The sequence below is a fragment of the Anomaloglossus baeobatrachus genome, chromosome 4, assembly GCF_048569485.1.
Source record: "Anomaloglossus baeobatrachus isolate aAnoBae1 chromosome 4, aAnoBae1.hap1, whole genome shotgun sequence".
Classification (NCBI taxonomy): domain Eukaryota; kingdom Metazoa; phylum Chordata; class Amphibia; order Anura; family Aromobatidae; genus Anomaloglossus; species Anomaloglossus baeobatrachus.
In genome coordinates, this window is record NC_134356.1 from 521,354,672 (window position 1) to 521,375,685 (window position 21,014).

A 21,014-nucleotide genomic window follows, 5' to 3' on the forward strand; every position below is an offset into this window, starting at 1 on the left:
GGATCGTGTCAAGGGGCACGGAACTGCCAAGGAGGGCATCTGGTGGCCTTGAGCCATCTCTGGGCAGGGGCCAGGGCACGACGGGGTACGTGGACCCTAGGCCGGGAAGTAGCTTCAAGCGTCCTGGTAATTCACCCGACGAGGACGGAGCCTTCAAGATCCGTTCTCCACCCGCTCCAAAATCGGGGTACTAGCGCAACGAGGGGGATAGGACTTTTCCAATATACAGTCCAGAAAATCCCAAGCGTGAACCCCGAGAGCAAGCTCACTCCTTTAGCCATACGGGTGAGTGGGACCCGACTAGTTCTATACTACAGGGGCCAACCAGTAAAGAAGGTGCAAGGGAAAGGTCACAGGCTAACAAGCAACACCATCGGGATCGGGATCCAGGTGTGCTCCCTCCCTGCTGCAGCGGTGCTCAAAATTTTGGTTTACAAGTTGTCGGTGTCAGCTTTATTGGACTGAGTGAGTATGCAGTGACTCTTTCCTCCCCAACGGTATTCCCTCACCACCATCACCGAGCCCCGGGGCATTCCCCCTACCCACGGAGGGGTAAAACACCTGGCTGCCATCCCATCGCCACCAGGCGCTCCCAACAGCAGCGTTGGTACTCCACCTTACCACACACCGTGGGTGGCGTCACAAACTCTAAACACACAACCCCCCTGTAAATACCCCCTTTTATTTCAAGTGGCCGCACGACCCCTCTTGGGTCCGGAGACCCCTCGAGCCACCGCGGATCCGGATCCAAGCAGACTTGGCTGCTGACGCTGGGGCGGCACAGTCCCACTGCTGGTTTTGCCTTTCAAACACTGAGGTAAAAATTCACCAAATAATCAACTCATGCACCATGATGTCTGCATTTTTTTTTTACCCACTCCTGGTTTTGTCTTACAAATACTGAGGTAAAAAAACCTCACCAAATATTCAACATGTGCATGTGGCCTAACAGTACAATGGAAAGTCCCTATGTCATTGCTGCACATTACTCATTATGTGGGGGAACCCCATGTTTTGGCAGTGGAGTCTCTTCAGGTAAGGTAGTACTCCCCCAGCCTGGGAGCAGGAAGCAGCCTGCACATGTGCACGGACACCTCCAGAGTGACAGGGAGAGGGTGTGAGAGGAGCAGGGAGGGCAGAGCTTCTGATCTCAGCCTGCTTGTGCACTTCTCAGGCATTCCTCTCATCTCACTGCTTCTGACTTGTCTGCCTCTGTTATTACAAGGAACTTAGCTGGAGCTAGAAGCCATGGGCTAGAGGAGGCACCCTGCCTGCCTGAGCATGGCTGTGCCAGTCCTCCTGTGTACCACAGAGCATGGAGCCACAGGGCACCCTGACACTGCCCTGATCACTTGTGGATCATAGCTGTCTCCTGGGACCAGTCACCCTGCTGCACTCCTCACATTGCTTCTCCACTAGAGCTGGTTTCATGTGATTTAACCCCTGCACCACCACCAGGCAGGAGGATGCTTCCTAGCTGCAGGTAAGACCTTGTCCAGTCTACATGTCCCACCACCTACTTCATTGTCAAGGTGTGCAACAATGTATCAGCATGTTCTGTACATGTAATGTCATACTAAGAATGTGCAATGCCCTAGAAATCATGGTGCAGCCAATAAGTGTTACTAATTTATTCTGCTCCTTCACCCCAGAGGCATGCACCTGGGAGACAGCAATGGGGTGTGCTGAGCTCAGGATGAGTGCAAGTTCTGCACTATTATGGAAGATGGTGTGTGTGTGTGTCTGTGTGTGTGTGTGTGTGTGTGTGTGTGTGTGTGTGTGTGTGTGTGTGTGTGTGACATGTCTGTATCACTTTACCTGGAATTATTTACAAAGATCGATCGATCTATCCTGATAAAACGTGTGTTGTCGTTGTGTTCACGTTTTATAACGTCTACATATTGTAATCTTGTCAAATACAAAGATCTGACATCCGCCTTTAATAACCTCATGAATATAATGTGTTGTCATTCATACAATGGACATTGCTTCTACCTGCTGTCAAATTAGGCACCTTAGGCTGAGTTCACATGTCCGGTAATCCAGTTAGAGCAGATCCTGCAGAGATCCATTGACAAAAAATTCTGCAACTTTCTTATCCATTTTGACAAAAATTGATTTTTCCAGGATCCGTTTTTTTTTGTTTTTTTTTAACATTGGAGTCTATGGGAAACAGACCCGTTAACAGTTTGCTATTTAGTCATCTGGTTTTCTTGCATTTGTATAGGATCCGTTTTTTTACTTACTGGATCACTTTCAAATAGATGATAAATAGCGATTCGGTAACAGATCCATTTTCCATAGACTCCAATGCTAAAAAAAAAAATGGATCCTGCAAAAATCTTGACATGAGTTATTATAATTTATTATTATAGCGCCATTTATTCCATGGCGCTTTACAAGTGAAAGAGGGTATACGTACAACAATCATTAACAGTACAAAACAGACTGGTATAGGAGAGAAGACCCTGCCCACGAGGGCTCACAGTCTACAGGGAATGGGTGAGGGTTCAATAGTACAATAGGTGAGGACAGAGCTGGTTGCGCAGTTGTGTACTGGACTGAGGGCTATTGTAGGTTGTAGGCTTGTTGGAAGAGGTGGTTCTTGAGGTTCCTCTTGAAGCTCTCTTGAAGAGAGTTGTGCTTAAAGAACTTTTTTTGACAACGGATTGCTGCTGGATCCTCTCTAATGGATGATTACTGGACATGTGAACTCAGCCTTATAAAGGAGCGCACAATACGGCGTGCTTTGTCTGTAAGGATAGGTTCACATTTGTATCTTTGCCGACGTAGGTATTGGACGTATTTAGTAAAGCGAATAGAAATTTGTGCTATAGGCCATCTCACATCTGCCTAAATTTAGACTTGTATGTTTAATATGTGTCACACGTCTATTTTCGCCTGTCTACGTTTTTTTTTGCTCAAAAAGTATCCATTTTTTTCCGGCCTGGTTTAGACAGGTCAACCCTACTTGATTTTGGCATAAACTATGTGGAAGATGCCACATTTTTTTTCTTTCCCCACATTCATTAAAAACATGTATCCTTGGTCAATTATGTTTTTCAGTGCATTAAAAAACAAAACCATATGCGATCCAGACAATATATAGTCAAAAAGGAAAAAATAAATCACAACACCTGCCTTTTAGTTTATGGGTTTGCCTCCAAATAGATCTGAATCCCAATTTTTGCAGTTCAGACATATACAGTATACGTCCAGCAGAATGCACTGTATAAATGTGAACCTAGCCCGTTTTAGTCGCTGCTGCTTGACTATGTAGTTATTTTTTGGCCTTGCAGTTTTTACAGGTGAAACACATTTGCTTTGTGCCTTTCTTAGGAGTAAAAATGTTTCTATTGGTGAATTTTATGTTTCACCTTCATTGTTTAACCTACATCTATTTTTAAGGGAACATGAAGGGTGATACTTGCTGCCCAAACCGTAGGCAGCATGCATTAACCACTGTCTGTATGATTACAGCCAGGTGTGTTTTGCTTTGAAACCCTGAAGTGTTTCAGAGAAGAATATACGTTAATAGCCGGCTGAGGACCGAGCCATCCTGTAGGGTTGTCGGACAGGCAGGTTTTCGGTGGCTTCTCCTTGCCCCGGTTAGACATAGGCTATGTTCACGTCACATTTTACTCATGACTAAAGCCCTGGAAAACAGAATTCAGGCATGGGGCCAATGAATGTAAAGATGCAGTCACTGTGTGCTCTGTCGGACAACATTTTATGCCATATCTGCCTGTTTGAGGTGGGCACCAAGACATGGTCAACTTTATTTTGGAGCCCACCTCAAATGGCAGAACATGGCCAAAAATGATGTCCAACAAAGCATACAGTGACTCCGTCTGCATCATTACAGTCTCATCACTGTATATTCCCAAATCCCATTTTCAGATGTAAACCCCAACAGAGTCACTAATGTGAGTGTAAATCACGTGATCCAAGCTGTATACCCCTTCATTTGAATTGAGGGGCTATGCACATTTTTTGGGGGGACTGCCATGGAAAGCTGTGCACGGTATTCAGCCTTCTCCAACATTCTCATTGAGAATGAATGGAGTGGTAAATGAGCGTGCACTCTGACTATAGATGAGTCATTCAATTCGCAGTTCTCCGGACCTCTGGCCAGGTCACTGGCACCCGGCAACTAGGCGGGAGTCCCGCAAATTGATCTACTCATCTCCAACTCTGATGCTCCATTTGTGAGAGAAAAAAAGTTTACCTTTCTGATGATCAGTGGGGTTCTCAATTGTAGGACCCCTATCAACTCAGAAGTTATCATCACTTATAGGCCAGAATCACATTTGCAAGTGACTAGCACGAGTCTCGCATCTCATCACCCGGCATGGCCGCACTCTCTCCTGACAGGAGCGGGTTGGCTGCATGTATTTTAATGCAGCTGAGACACTCCTGTCCAGATAGCATGTGGCCGTGCCGGGTGACAAGATGTGAGACTCTCGCGAGTCACTTGCAAGTGTGTCTCCGGCCATACTGTGGAGGGAGTGCTGGGATTCTCATGTTAAAAACTGAAAGCGCCATGTGCAAGGTGCGAAACGATCGTTGTCCTATGTGTTTTGTGTCTCCTCCTCCCCGCTTGCCTTCACATGTAACCTGATTCAGGAATAAAGTCTTTTTGATACAGCAATACCGGTTAGTGCCTTTGATCCTATGGATTATATATTTTGTGGCATGCTTTATCTTTGAAAAGAGCACCACGGAACTTTGTATCGACACTGCCTGTATATTGGTCTGGTTTTACATGAACATTAATGTTTTGACTCTATTCTCAAGCAAAAAGCATGACATATATGCATTCCATCAGTGTGAATAGTGCCCGGCATTTCTTTCTATGAACTCTATAGTGCAGGGTCTTTATTGTATTTTCACATGGCTCGCCTACGCTATCGTCATTGGAAGGGAAGAGGTTAATCAGCTGGATTTGCTAATAGTCAGGCAAATGTTTTGTAATAATACCCTCATTTACCAAGGTTGGACACGGAAAATCAGGAATGAATGAATCAAGTGACAGCTGCACTTCTCTGTACTAGATGCCATGTGCATTATTCAAGGATTTACAGAGATTACCTGGGTATAGGGTGTCGGTACTAGTTGGCGGCCATGCCAAGAGCAATGAGCTATAAGTCACGGTGACTATCAGTTATTCTGACACACATCAACAAAGCGGGAGGAGTGAGGCCAGTGGGTGATAATGGAGCCCGAGCATGCTCATGTTTCGCTATTCAGGAGCTGTCATGTTACTTGGCACAGTCAGATTTTAAGTTTTATTAGCAACTGTGAATGCTTGTAAAATGGATGGCCTAATAAATTTATGGCAAAAAGTTTGTGGATACAGCTCACCCCATCCAGTGTATGTGTGCGGCTCAATCTGGCTCCAGGCCAATCCCCTGTGCACGGACAAGGCTTGTCAGATATCAACCAGCTTTGTTCAAAGTGATGAAAAAGATTTTTAAATACAACAAAACGATATAAAAGCAAAACATTCTTTATTGTGACTTCATTAAAATAGTAGCATGGGCACAGGAAAATGTCAGACTGACTCTCAATCATAGATAAAGCTTATAAAAAAACATAAAACCCATTATAATTAGATGACATCACATATTCAGAGCACCTGAAAAACAAAGTGTTAACCCCAGAATGGGATGTTGTGGGCATGCATCTATGAGACACATGTATGTCCACAACATCCCATTCTAGGTTTTAACACTTTGCTTCTTAGGTGCTGTCAATATATATTTTGGTCATTTTTAAACTAATCTACAATTATGAATGAGACAGACTCGAAAAACATCAGCTATTGCTGCTGCTATTTTAAAGAGAACCTGACAACTGATAGATGCTGCACAATCCACGGGCAGCATGTATCAGGCACTGGCTGTATGACCTCAGCCAGGTATGGTTGACTTTTAAGCAGTGCTGCGTATCAGCGGAAAACAAACTTTTATCAGCTGCTCGGGACCAAGCCGCTCTATAAACTAGTGAGACAACCGGGTCTCCGGAGACTTTTCCCCACCTGCTGCCCTGGATTGACAGATCTCTCCCATCGTGTAAGTATATAATGGAGTCACAATAAATATTTTTTTGCTTTTAGCTTCATTATGCTGGATTGATAAACTTTTTCATCCCTCTAATAAATTTATGTTGGTTGCAATGTTGTTTGTAATTTTACACTCCACATATCTTCTGGAACGTTACATTTTCACTTTGCATTAATAGACACAGTTCTACTTCCTGCTGGATTGCATCCGATCTAACTGGGCCAGTGAGTCCCGGTGCAACCCAGTCTAGCATTACAGTGCACACCATGACAGTCACCTTTAATGACCACAGTAAGAGCTTGCACACCCAGACGTCTAGCAGGACACCGCTCGGTTAGTAACTATGTCGTACGCCGTCATATGCCAGTAAAAGTTATCCCGGTGCGTTGATGGTTAAGGGTCCTCGCCACTAGAGTCCCGCACCAATAAAAGCTACTCAGTACATTGAAAGTTAAAGGGCCTGGATGTAAGGAATCCATCCTCCAGCCTGAAGCAACTCCGTTCGAGAAGCTGCCTTTACTTACAACAGGTCTCTTGCCAGCAGAAATTATATATATAACCGTGCCTCACCGTGTGTTATTTGAATGATGTAGTCCGCTTTGTTTGTCTGGGTCTCCAGACACAGCTTAGACTCCGAAGCTTCTCATGAAAAAGGATAAAGTGGAAAGTCTCTTACCTCTCTCGAGAATCACACTATCTTCCCTCCTGTCTCCTTTGCTCTGTTGCCACAAAGCACTCACTGTATGCAACTTGCGCGACCAACCAACTATGCGTCTGTCACGCTCACTCAGTAGGCCTTTGCTGACTCCTCGAATTAACTATCCTTTTCCTACATTTCTACATCTTACACATTACAAAATCAATACAACAGTACTATATCACATAAAAATACAAAACAATACACTACACTTCACATAACGCAATAGTTATGAGACGCAAAACATTAGGAGCACCTGAAATCTTACTCCGGTAAAATGAATTGAGGCATTTATGCTAGGGCACATTTACGATTTGCCACACAGACCAGTGCATGTAAAGGCAGCTGCTGTATCCATTCGCCATGTGGATGCGCACACAGTTGCACACACAGCCATTCACATCCCTTCATTTGCGAACATGAGTGGTTCGCAAAGTTCAGCACTTGTTGGAACTTTAAATTTGCTTTTTGCCTTGATCTTGCAATTATTCTAAAACCCACAGGAGGGAGCATCTGAGCGCTGATTATATACTGTACATTAGCAGTGATCTGCCTTTGCACATTTTTAGAAAACTGTCTTTTAAAAGACTAAGGAAACAGAACGTTTGGTATAATAGTCATTATAACTTAAAAAATATGGCAATACATTAAAATATAAAAAGGGCTAGCCGGAGCTACAAATTATGGTATGGTGCAAATTGTGGTACCTGCCTCCTATTTAACTCAAGCAGATAACCCATTTAAAGAATAATTAAAATTTGAATATGATTTTTCATATTTGAAAGGCACTGTTATTACAAGCAGATTGGTAGTGTCTGGGTCCTGAGAGCCACACTGATTGCTCAATAGACCCCCAGAAGTGCAGAGCTTTGCAGAGAGAAGCACAGAGCTCCTGTCCGAGCGGACACACAGACTATAAAGGAAGAGCCCGGACTGCTGACCCGAAGGGGCTCAAGGGAGGGCTACATGACTAGGAGGGATGCTAGGCGATAGGGTTAATAAGGGGTTAATGGAGAAGTCAGTTTGGGCGCGAAATTTGGGGGTGGTGTTAAGGGGCAGCTAGGATCAGGGGTCAGTGTGATTGGTCAGGGGGTGGTGCTATAGGGGGTAGTATATAGGGCAGGTCAGAGGGGGGGTGGGCCATTCCTACCTGGACGGTGACTGTAATCGTTGTGGCTGGATCCCGAAGATGGAGGACTTCATGGCACAGATGAAGAGGATGGCGGAGCAGCGTGGACAGCGGTGGATGGACGAACAGCTCCAGCGATGGTCCGGCGTCGGTGAGGAAGATGGGACCCCCCTGCCTCCGAAGCGGCAGCGAAGAACGCGGCCTCCGGAGCGACTCAGCCCTGAGATGACGCCGAGGAGCCGGCAGCGGAGACGGAACCCAAGTGGACGTGCGGCGGTGGATCCGGGAGCCGGGACGTCGCGAGGCCCCGGCCGGAAGTCGGGCCGCGGGCACCAAGGCAGCGGGGCGGTGAGCGACATGGCCGGCCTCCCCTCCTCTTCCGGTTCGCGGCGCACGGCGCAGTGACGCGCGCGTCGCGGCCGCGTGACCCGGCGCGGTCACCTGACCCGGCGCAGTCACGTGACCCGCTGCGCTCGCATGGCCCGGCGTCCCCTTGTGCTCCGGCGGGCTCACCTGACCCGGAGCGCTCACCTGACCCGCCGCGGTCACGTGGGCCGGCGCGGTCACGTGGGTCGGCGCGATCACGTGGGTCGGCGCGGTCACGTGGGGCGGCGCGGTCACGTGGGGCGGCGCGGTCACCTGACCTGGCGCGGTCACCTGACCTGGCGCGGTCACCTGACCTGGCGCGGTCATGTGACCCCGCGTACTCACCCGTCCCGGCGCGTCCCCGCGATCCGGCAGGCTTGCCTGACCCGGTGTGGTCACCCGACCCGCCGCGGTCGCGTGGGCCGGCGCGGTCGCGTGGGTCGGCGAGGTCGCGTGGGCCGGCGGGGCCGCATGTGCCAGCGGGGTCATGGGGGCCAGCTGGGTTGCGTGGGCCAGCGGGAACGCAGGGCACAGAGGAGGCCGCAGTGGCAGCGGCAGCAAGGGCCAGGAACAGAGCGGGGCCTATGCAGGAGCATGGGGTCCCAGTGTCGGCGGGGGAGTCCGTACGGAGACGGCCCGGATCAGCGGGGCCCGGCCTTGGATCACAGAGGATGGACAGCGATGGGACGGCGTTGGGATCAGCTGGAGCACGCGGGGATGCCGGACGGCATGCCCCAGGCGGTGATTACATGGCGGAGCCAGCGTCTGGATCGTCGCGGACGGCGCGGAGGATGGATGGTGCTGCGGGCAGACGGGGCCTAAGGTCGAGTCTGCCGGACGGCGGGCTCCCTGGGCCTGGGTCCAGTGAGGAGGATGAGGCCACCTTGGAGGAGGACGTCGCGGAGGACGACACCGGGGACCAGATCGTGGAGGTCGGCGAAGCGGCTGGAGTGCGACGCGGAGGACATGTGACGGCTGTTTCGGGATCTTCTCGGAGTCAGCCTGGTAAGACCACGGTTTTTCCTATTTCTCGTACACCTGGTTTGGCTATGGATGGTGTGTTTGGTGATATGGATGGCGTGCTGGGCGTGAATGTGGTTGGTGGTACGGGTGGTTTGCTTGGTGGCCCGAGTGGTGGGCAGGTCATGAATGCAGTGACGGGTGACGGCAGTGTGGCAGCTGAGTTGTTGAGGTTGGTCAGGGGTTTGTTTGCCCCTGTGGGGGGCCCTAGCATGGTGTGGCAGGGAGCGACGGGGCAGGAGGTTGTGACTCCTGCGGTTGGAGGGGTTGCTAGTGGCAATGTGGTTGGTGAGCCGGTGGTGGCGGCTCCCGCGGCCGCAGCTGTGGCTCCCGCTGCCGCAGCTGCGGCTGCAGTGGACATTGTTCGATTAGATGACAAGGCGAGAGGGGAAGTGTATGTCTGCTTTGATGGACCGTTGGGGGCGCATCTGAAGCAGGAGACCAGGGAAAAAATATGGAAGGATGAATATGTTGAAATATTCTCCTTGCTTCCGTTGGAAAAGTTTAATCTGGATCGGGTTAAACCGGATGAGAGCAAGAAGGACGAGGAAGAACGGCGGCGTTATTGCCTTATTCCTCGCACTTTTCAGAACTGGTTGCAGGCCTTTGTGATACTGGCCAGTGTGGTGGGGGAAAAGGCTCCGGATAACTGTTCGGCGCTTTTTTGTTATCTGGATTCTATCTGTGAGGCGTATAGGACCTATGGGGGGACTGCTTGGCTAAGATATGACGAGCAGTTTCGCCAGAGGAAGGCGGTCAGACCCAGTTTACGGTGGGACCACAAAGAAATTAGTCTATGGATGCGGCTGATGGCTGCACCGAAGTCGGCATCGCAGTCCTTTCCAGGGGGCACCGGCGGGGGATCATTTGGCACCTCGCCGGGGCCCAAAAAGGGCGTTTGCTGGCAGTTCAATGAAAAGGAATGCCGGTTTGGTTCCTCCTGCCGATTCAAGCACGAGTGTTCGGGCTGTGGTGGCGCCCACAGTCACCTTAAGTGCTTCCGGAAGGGAAAAGGGAAGGCCGCTGAGTCTTCGTCAAAAAGGGAGGACCCCGGTGAGGGTAGATCGGATGGCGCCGTTTCTAAGTAGATACCCGGATCGGGTGTCGGCGGAATTGTTGAGTGAAGGTTTTAGTTTTGGTTTCAAGATACCGTCTGTGGTTAAGACGGGAGAGATTCGTTTGAAAAATTTACAGTCGACTCGCCTGCATGGTGAGATTGTTGCGGATAAGTTACAGAAGGAGGTGGAACTAGGACGGATGGCGGGGCCTTTTGATGCCCCTCCATTGCCGGACTTGGTTGTGTCCCCGTTGGGGTTGGTCCCGAAAAAGGAACCTAACAAGTATCGGCTTATCCACCATTTGTCCTATCCTACTGGCAGGTCGGTGAACGACGGTATTGATCCTGAGCTGGTTTCAGTATCGTATGTCCGTTTTGATAAGGCGGTGGAGTGGTTAAGGAAGTTGGGTTGTGGTTCGCTTTTGGCGAAAACGGATATAGAAGCGGCCTTCCGCCTGTTGCCGGTGCACCCGGACAGTTTTCACCTGTTGGGGTGTTGGTGGGAGGACAAGTTTTATGTAGATTGTTGTTTGCCTATGGGCTGTTCAATTTCATGTTCCTATTTTGAGAAGTTTAGTTGTTTTTTGGAATGGGTAATTAAGGAGGAGGCGGGTCTAGATTCAGTGTTGCATTACTTGGACGACTTTTTGTGCATGGGACCTGCTGGATCCTCGCAGTGTTCCCTTTTGCTTCGGACAGTGGAGCAGGTTGCTCGCCGCTTTGGCGTTCCGTTGGCGCCTGAAAAGACGGAGGGTCCGGTTACTGTTTTGAAATTCCTGGGTATCGAGCTGGATACGGTTGCCATGGAGTGCCGCTTGCCGGAGGACAAGCTGGCGGATTTGAGGCGTTGCGTTCAAGGGGCCATTGAGGCCAAGAAGATTCGTTTACGGGACTTGCAGTCCCTGTTGGGGAAGTTGAATTTTGCGTGTAGGATTTTGCCGATGGGAAGAGTTTTTTCCCGTCGTTTGGCTCAAGCCACTACCGGTGTGTTGCACCCTTTGCATTTTGTGCGTTTGAAGGTGGAGCACAAGGCGGACCTGAGAGTGTGGTCCCGTTTTTTGCAGCTGTATAATGGACGGTCATTGTGGCTTCGCGAGGTGGTGTCAAATGAGGAGTTGGTACTGTATACGGACGCGGCGGGATCCAGTGGTTTTGGCGCATATTTTGGGGGGAGATGGTGTGTCGGCAGGTGGCCTGATTCGTGGCGGGTTTGCGGTCTGACTAGGAATTTGGCCCTGTTGGAACTTTTTCCTATTGTCGTGGCCATAGAGGTTTGGGGACAGGATTTGAAAGACAGGAAGGTGCGTTTCATGTGTGACAACCTGGGGGTCGTTCAGTGTGTTAACAAGTTGACAGCTGATTCCCCCCCAGTGGTGGATCTCCTGCGTCATTTGGTGCTGAAATGTCTGGAGTTGAACTTGTGAATCTGCGCTGTACATGTGCCGGGGGTGCTGAATTCTGTGGCTGATGCTTTATCTCGCTTCCAGTGGGACCACTTTCGAATGCTGGCGTCAGACGCGGAGCAGCAGGAGACCGTGTGGCCCGTCTGGTTGTGGGACCTGGTTTGCAGCCGGCCTGGGAATTGATCAGACATTCGGTGGCACCCAGTACGTGGCGCAGCTATAATTCAGCGTGGGACCGTTGGCTCGAGTTGGTTGATGAGGTGGGAGGTGATGTACCTGAAGGTGACAGAGTTTATTTAGTTTTGTTCATGATGGGCAGGGCTAAGGAAGAAGGCCTTTCGTGGTCGGCCGTGGCGGGCAGGTTGGCGGGCATTGCTTTCTTTTTCAAGTTACTGGGCTGGAAGGATGTTACGAAGGATTTCTGGGTGCGCCAGGCGCTGAAGGGTTACCGTAGGGCGGGGGCGCGCCGAGACCTTCGGCGCCCGGTATCTTTTGAGCTGCTGGGCAAGCTGTTGTCGGTTTTGCCTCGGGTGTGCTGTTCGGAGTATGAATGCCAGTTGTTCGGGACCGCTTTTGTTTTGGCCTTCTTTGGGGCGTTTAGAATTAGTGAACTGGTGAGCAGAAACACGAGGAGTCACGGAGGTTTGTTGTTGGAGGACGTGGAATGCGGTATGGATGTGGTACGGTGTTGCTTGAGACGGTCAAAGACGGACCAGCTGGGTAGAGGTCGGATGGTGGAACTATGGAGTGTACCTGGTTTAGCGGAATGCCCTGTCAGATGGTTGTCGGCGTTTTTAGAAGTGAGGGGAACTCGCCCGGGGTCCCTTTTGTCCCACCAGGACGGGTCAGCCTTGTCTAGTTACCAATTTGTCTGCATCTTTCGGAGGTGCCTGCAGTGTTGCGGTCTCAACGAGGCTGAGTTCGCGTCGCATTCCTTTCGGATTGGGGCTGCGACTCAGGCGGCTCGTTGGGGTCTGGGCGCGCAGGCTCTCCGTAAGATTGGACGATGGGACTCGGCCAGGTTTAGATCTTACGTCCGGCCGCACTTGTTGTGAGATATTGGTGGGGGGGGGGGGGTCGGGGGCGGTATTTGTTTGGTATTCATTACCCCTCTTTTTTCTTCCTCGTGCCCCCCCCCCCCTCCGTGTTGTCACCTTTTTGTTTTGTAGGTTTACCATTGTTGGTGTGGGTGCTCGGCCACTCATACGTGTATTGGGGGGCGTTTCGTGCGGGAATACGACCGGACGGCCGCCAGTTGGGGGTCCCCAGGGAAAAGGCGACTGTGCGATGGATCGGGGTCAGGGGCATGCTGTGGAGTGAGGTGTTGCCTACCTGGCGCCACCATTCGCAGTTGGACAGAGCACCGGACGTGGTAGTACTACACGCGGGTGGGAATGACCTGGGTCTCCGGGCTTCCAGGGACCTGATACAAGACATAAAATGTGACTGCCTGCGGCTCCTGTCTTCCCGCCCGGGTCTAATAATTGTCTGGTCTGATATGGTGGCGCGGCTGGCATGGCGGCACGCTAGGTCGGTGGAGGCAGTAAACAGGGCGCGAAGCAAAGTGAATCGGGAGATTGGGCGGTTCATTTCCCGGGTCGGGGGTGTCTCTGTTCGACACCCGGAGTTGGAAGCGGCGTCCGCCGACTTGTTGCGCCGGGACGGGGTCCATTTAAATTCGGTGGGAAATTATATTTGGGCCTTAGGGCTGATGGAGGGGGTTGAGAAGGCTTTGTTGGTGTGGGAGGACTCGCGCGCACAAGGGGTCATGCGCACTCGCGGTGGCGGAAAGGAGGGGGGTGTCTGAAGGTGGGGGTTTGCACAGAGGAGAGGACGGAACCCAGTGCCGGAGCGGGTTACCTCTAGCGGTGCAATTGTTTGGTAAACGGGTCCTTGCTGGGTTGAGTCTCAGCGGGACATAGTGTGGGCAACATCTGGCTTGGGCTCTCGAGTCGGTGTGTTGCGGCTGAGGGTCAGGAGATGGGCTGATGTTGCAAAGAACATTTTGGTTAACCTTCAGGTACCCCCCCTTCCTTTTCGGGGGTTCTTCAATGAAGAATTGTATTGTTACATGGCTTATGTTTCTGTTACGAATAAATGGGGCTGCTGTGGCCTTTATATCCAACGTCACGCAGTGTTTGTGTTTATTTTAGATAAGAACCCTAGGGGGTAGGGGGTTGTTGGGGAAGGTCAAAGGCCTTCAGTCAGACATTCCGGAGTCAAGGAAGAGCCCGGACTGCTGACCCGAAGGGGCTCAAGGGAGGGCTACATGACTAGGAGGGATGCTAGGCCATAGGGTTAATAAGGGGTTAATGGAGAAGTCAGTTTGGGCGCGAAATTTGGGGGTGGTGCTAAGGGGCAGCTAGGATCAGGGGTCAGTGTGATTGGTCAGGGGGTGGTGCTATAGGGGGTAGTATATAGGGCAGGTCAGAGGGGGGGTGGGCCATTCCTACCTGGACGGTGACTGTAATCGTTCCCGCCCGCCCGCCCTGATTGTGGATTCGACATCAATGAAGAAAAGAAGGAAGATCGTATTTGTCGCAGCGGCGGAAAGGAGGGGGGTGTCTGAAGGTGGGGGTTTGCACAGAGGAGAGGACGGAACCCAGTGCCGGAGCGGGTTACCTCTAGCGGTGCAATTGTTTGGTAAACGGGTCCTTGCTGGGTTGAGTCTCAGCGGGACATAGTGTGGGCAACATCTGACTTGGGCTCTCGAGTTGGTGTGTTGCGGCTGAGGGTCAGGAGATGGGCTGATGTTGCAAAGAACATTTTGGTTAACCTTCAGGTACCCCCCCCTTCCTTTTCGGGGGTTCTTCAATGAAGAATTGTATTGTTACATGGCTTATGTTTCTGTTACGAATAAATGGGGCTGCTGTGGCCTTTATATCCAACGTCACGCAGTGTTTGTGTTTATTTTAGATAAGAACCCTAGGGGGTAGGGGGTTGTTGGGGAAGGTCAAAGGCCTTCAGTCAGACATTCCGGAGTCATATGGGTGTGGTACAAAGCCTCCTTTCTTTTGAATCCATTCCCCACAATGAGTGCATGCACAGGCAGCAGCTGTACGGTCCTGTCTGCTAAGCTTTGCACTTCTGGGGTCTGTTCTGTAATTGGTGGGGACTTGGACCCACATCGATCTTCAGATAATTAAAGTGTCTCTCAAATATGAAAAATAATATTCATGTTTTAGTTACTTTTTAAGCAAAGTTAGGCTGATCAATTCATGGAACTCCAGCCCATTCTCTAGTCACAGGATGGGAACTCTGTGAAACTCCTGCACCCCCAATGCAGCTTTTGATTAGCCAAGCTGGTGCAACATTATCATCGCGATGCATTGATGCACAAATGTGATATACAGATAGATATAATTAAATTTGTGCAAAAAAATTGCAGGTACTTTGAATCTCCTGCTGTATGTTGCATCCATGGTGCCTCTTTGAGAAGTAGGCCCTCTCAATGTCATGAGTTTGTTCCGCTACAATGTAATGACCTCAAAGTGTCTACAAGTCATAAAATGCACCAGGAATTCCGTAAGTAGTAGGATGTTCGCCATGTTCGGGTGCGGTGCCCACTGATCCTAGATAGAGATGAGAGGACCTGTGAATATTTGGGTTCGCCAAATCCGCGCAGACTGAAGAAAAAAATTTTGGTTTTGGAGCCGAACTAGACCTCAGACAACAAACCTCATAAAAGTAAATGGGGACAAGAAGTTCTGTGCTGTAAAATGGTCATAGTAAGATCTAGGGGGTTACAAAAGGAAGCAAAATGGGGGTAAGAGCAGGACAATTATACATACCTCTGTTTCCTGGAAGAGAACATTGCAGTTAGACTCGTTTGTGGGCCCGCTCATTAAGCTTCATGAATATTCACAGCTTGCCCCGCCCACCCTCTGTGCCAGCATCTGTGATTGGTTGCAGACTGCTATACACACACTCCCACTCTCTGTGTCGACGTCTGTGATTGGTTGCAGATTAGTTTGCTGTATAAAAAGAAAGAAATCATTTTAAAAAATGGCATGTGCTCCCACCCTATTTTTGATATCCAGCGGGGAAGTGAGTGTGAATTCCGGTGATGTGACTGCTAGATTTACGGACAACTGTAATGCCGTATCCTGTAATAGGGGCAACCCAGCAGCAAGTTCACCAGCGATCACACTTGGAACCGGTGGAGCCCAGATCTCCTGCTGCCCTCAGTGTGTCCCAGTGGCTGTACTAATCAGTCAGGTTTTCCATCACTGCAGCCTCTGGATGTAGCACAGTCTGGATCATTGTGGGATGTCGTATTTATTACATCGGACCTGCAGGGGTGTTTGGGGGGTTAATAAAGGGGTGAATGATGGTGTGTGTTTTTTATTTCAAATAAAGGATTTTTCTGCGTTTGTTTTTTTTCTTTTCCATGGTTAGTAATTAGGGTGTCTCATAGACACCTCCCCATTACTAACTTAGGACTTGATGGCAGCTGTGATTTTTGACAAATCACAGCTGACATCAACCCCATATAACTCGATTACCACTGAACCATGGCAATTAGGATGAGATGGTTATTACAGTGCCTACAAGTAGTATTCAACCCCCTGCAGATTTAGCAGGTTTACACATTCAGAATTAACTTGGCATTGTGACATTTGGACTGTAGATCAGCCTAGAAGTGTGAAATGCACTGCAGCAAAAAAGAATGTTATTTTTTTTTTATTTTTTTTTTTAAATTGTGAAAAGTTTATTCAGAGGGTCATTTATTATTCAACCCCTCAAACCACCAGAATTCTGTTCCCCTAAAGTATTAAGAAGTATTTCAGGCACAAAGAACAATGAGCTTCACATGTTTGGATTAATTATCTCTTTTTCCAGCCTTTTCTGACTAATTAAGACCCTTCCCAAACTTGTGAACAGCACTCATACTTGGTCAACATGGGAAAGACAAAGGAGCATTCCAAGGCCATCAGAGACAAGATTGTGGAGGGTCACAAGACTGGCAAGGGGTACAAAACCCTTTCCAAGGAGTTGGGCCTACCTGTCTCCACTGTTGGGAGCATCATCCGGAAGTGGAAGGCTTATGGAACTACTGTTAGCCTTCCACGGCCTGGACAGCCTTTGAAAGTTTCCACCCGTGCCGAGGCCAGGCTTGTCCGAAGAGTCAAGGCTAACCCAAGGACAACAAGGAAGGAGCTCCGGGAAGATCTCATCGCAGTGGGGACATTGGTTTCAGTCAATACCATAAGTAACGTACTCCACCGCAATGGTCTCTGTTCCAGACGAGCCCGTAAGGTACCTTTACTTTCAAAGCGTCATGTCAAGGCTCGTCTACAGTTTGCTCATGATCACTTGGAGGACTCTGAGACAGACTGGTTCAAGGTTCTCTGGTCTGATGAGACCAAGATCGAGATCTTTAGTGCCAACCACACACGTGACGCTTGGAGACTGGATGGCACTGCATACGACCCCAAGAATACCATCCCTACAGTCAAGCATGGTGGTGGCAGCATCATGCTGTGGGGCTGTTTCTCAGCCAAGGGGCCTGGCCATCTGGTCCGCATCCATGGGAAGATGGATAGCATGGCCTACCTGGAGATTTTGGCCAAGAACCTCCGCTCCTCCATCAAGGATCTTAAGATGGGTCGTCATTTCATCTTCCAACAAGACAACGACCCAAAGCACACAGCCAAGAAAACCAAGGCCTGGTTCAAGAGGGAAAAAATCAAGGTGTTGCAATGGCCTAGTTAGTCTCCTGACCTTAACCCAATTGAAAACTTGTGGAAGGAGCTCAAGATTAAAGTCCACATGAGACACCCAAAGAACCTAGATAACTTAGAGAAGATCTGCATGGAGGAGTGGGCCAAGATAACTCCAGAGACCTGTGCCGGCCTGATCAGGTCTTATAAAAGACGATTATTAGCTGTAATTGCAAACAAGGGTTATTCCACAAAATATTAAACCTAGGGGTTGAATAATAATTGACCCACACTTTTATGTTGAAAATGTATTAAAATTTAACTGAGCAACATAACTTGTTGGTTTGTAAGATTTATGCATCTGTTAATAAATCCTGCTCTTGTTTGAAGTTTGCAGGCTCTAACTTATTTGCATCTTATCAAACCTGCTAAATCTGCAGGGGGTTGAATCCTACTTGTAGGCACTGTAGCTTTATTGCGATGACAAGCCCGAACAGGAAGTGGACATACAGTAAAAAGTATGTGTTTGTGTCCGAGATCCAAACCCCGAACTTTACAGTAAGGATTCTCTCATCCCTAGTCATGCATCCTGCAGACCTTTTTGTTGAACTCAAGACTTAATATTTTCAAAATTTATATCGCTATGTTTGAATCAATTTTGTGAATAATTTAGAACATCTCTGTATACAGCTTGCAGCAATATCATGTACATTGTAGATTTAATTTGGTACTATTTTGTGACATGTTTGTGTGTACTCTCTTGTATAAATTGTGTTTTATAATTCATATAACATTTTGTCCAGTGTTCTTATACCCCAGACTCATGCCTCAAGACCCAGGGGAAGACTTGACAATCAGTCTACAGTTCCACCCATATTTCACTCCTCAGTATAAATATTAGGGTTTGCGTACACAGTAAGACCATCTGTGTGGAGCCTGTGAGCTTTTGATGCTGCGTATTTTTTTTGCATCGAAAATGTAGCTTTTTATAGTTCTAGTAAAGTGGTTGGGATTTAGAGATATCTCATGTCCACTGTGTTTTTTCCTGACTGTAAACTGACCTGTGGTGCATATTTCAAATCAGCAACATATCCGGGTACGTTCCCACAATTTCTGCACCATCTATGCACCTATTATGTAAGTTAGGTTTCTTGCGCTTTTTTACATTCATTTTTATTGCGTTTTTGACCCTGAGTTTTTTGTCTTTTCGGTATGTCATCTTTTAAATAAAGCTGCCTTGCTTTTGAAGGATTAATGGCATTCAGCTCAATCTCGAGCCATGGTGAGTTAATGGATGAACATTTTGTAGGAAGATCAATCTTGTACAGCCTAGATAGGCCCACCAAAGTCTTCTCCGCTGTTTTCTTGATAACATCAAGCCATCGTTTGCTGATCTTCCTTTTCACCGTGTTTCTTCTATTCTTCTGATCATTATGTCCTTCTCCAATGATTGCTCTCTTTGTTTTTGATACTTCCCGATATTTGGCTTTGACAAAACATTATTGATATACTTGTGCTGATTACATGTGTTTTTGCAGAGGAAACTCACTAAAACCACATGTGCGTTTTTACTTGTGGATTTTCCTGCATCTGATGCAAGTCTAAGGCCACGTTCACTTGTTCAGTATTTTGGTAAGTTTTTTACCTTAGTATCTGTAAGCCAAAACCAGGAGGGGGTAAAAAATACAAATGTGGTGACGTGTTTCTATTTTACTTTTTCCTCTGATTGTTACAGTCCTGGTTTTGCCTTACAAATACTGAGGTAAAAAACTCACCAAAAACTCAGGGGGTTCACGTGGCCTAAGAGAAAAATATGCACATAAAAATTAGCGTGTCTACAAGAGAAATTTACATGTTATGGATTTGAAAAAGGTCAGTTTAAGATGAGTAAAAAAACAGTACAGTAGGAGATTTCTATAAATCCCATTCAGTTTGCTGAATTTTTCTAATTTTTGATGCAGTACAAGTATATGTAACAGAGTGGCCAAAGAAGGATACTTCTGTTCATTGCTCCACGACATCAGCGTACCAACATTGTAATCTGCCAGAAGACCAGGATTGTCAGGAACTGACCTGCAAGGAGTATGTTTATTCGAGGGAAGAGGGGGACATCATATCAAGTGGTGCAGATATAAAATATAAAGGGCTATGCTGGTAGCGAGAAGGTGGAGTTGGATCCAAGATTACCAAGGGAGCAGACGTGTATGCAGCAGGTGAGACCCATGTCAAGCGTGCTCCGTGGAGTTGAGCGAACCCGACGTTCGGTGTTCGTACCAAACACAGACTTTCCAAAAAAACCCAGAGTTAGGGTTTGGAGTTCAGATGCTTTACATATGCAAACCTCTTGTGTGAGCATCACTGTGCTTGGGTACACTTGGTGCTTAGCCCAGTGCAAGCTGCTTGCAGTGTTTGAACGTCTCACACTGAGGGTAATAACAGTGTGGTAGTATGTAGTGTATAGCAAACAAAAAAAAAAGGAAATCCTCTGCCCACCCTCCCTGTTCTATTTATAGCTGGCTGCATGTGGGCGGAGACCCGAAATGCCAAATTAGTGACTTCCATTGGGGTTCAAGTCAACTCCTGGTCCCAAAACGAGCTTTATCTACCAAACTGGACAATGGTCTTTCTTTTTACTCAACGCTATGCAGCTGCTATCGCCTGTTGAAGCTGATTTTGGTTGGAAATAATATTACTAAGTAATCATCCATTATATTGTCTTCAGTGTAGACATTATGTCAGGTCTGCGAGAAAGAGAGTTCCTCTTTTTGGATTCACGTAGGGTTTACTGAGTGAAGGGCATTTTTATGTCTTAATAGAGAATATGGATTCGGGCTGGGGGGCTGAGGTTTTTACACCAGAATTCTTGCGTAAAACACCTCAATAAGTTGTAAAATGTTTGCACCATTCAGAAGCAGCAAATTACAGTTGACTGCTTTTCTGCCCATCTCCTTTTGTTATGAATTTTCATTGCGGATTTGGTGATCTTATTAGTTCAGATATGATGTGATTCTGCAGTTAAACAAGTTGGGAATTTTCATATATTTTTCTTAAGGAGTGTATAGGTGAAAAAAAAAACCAATTCCCCCAAAAAACGCACGCTGTGTTTAAATATAAAAAAGCAGATTTTCCATAGAAAAAAAAAAGTATTTCGCAATATGTGAGCATGCCCTCACCGCAGAGTCCAGGAACTGCAGTGATTGCAATGGTTATTTCCCAAGAGCTGAACTGGACATTTTATGAAATGACCTTTTTTACCTTCATTACCAACTTTCCACTCTCCTCCGCCTTTACTGACTGTTGGATGTCAGGAGGAAGCTTTCTCAATGAGTTCTTTCCATCATCTTCATGGTGATGGATCCATTCACATCTTGGGTCAATAGATTCATGTTATATCTTGTACCTCCAGGTGCTTATATTGTCTGCTGAGCAACATGTGTTTTCTATTGAAGGAAATGAGCTATTTATGTTGTGTAAACATTCTGCTATAAATTTAGGTCATTTTGCTGACATAAAATACAGCTTTCAGTGGTGGGGTCTTAATTGGCCCTGCTGTACAAGGTCTTAGCTCCTAGGGCTAATTTAGTCCTTTATTCCCTTCCATTGTAAGGACACAA

General features: G+C 48.0%; 1 protein-coding gene across 1 annotated transcript in view; it reads left to right on the forward strand.

The window, feature by feature from the left end:
- Positions 1-1,148: 1,148 nt before the first annotated feature.
- Positions 1,149-21,014, forward strand: part of ADAMTSL5 (ADAMTS like 5) — a 152,097-nt gene continuing 132,231 nt past the window's right edge. Inside the window, exon 1 of the mRNA XM_075342792.1 lies at positions 1,149-1,483. Within this exon, the coding sequence (XP_075198907.1) occupies positions 1,467-1,483 (17 nt within the window). The 5' untranslated portion in view covers positions 1,149-1,466. The remainder of the gene's footprint in view (positions 1,484-21,014) is intronic.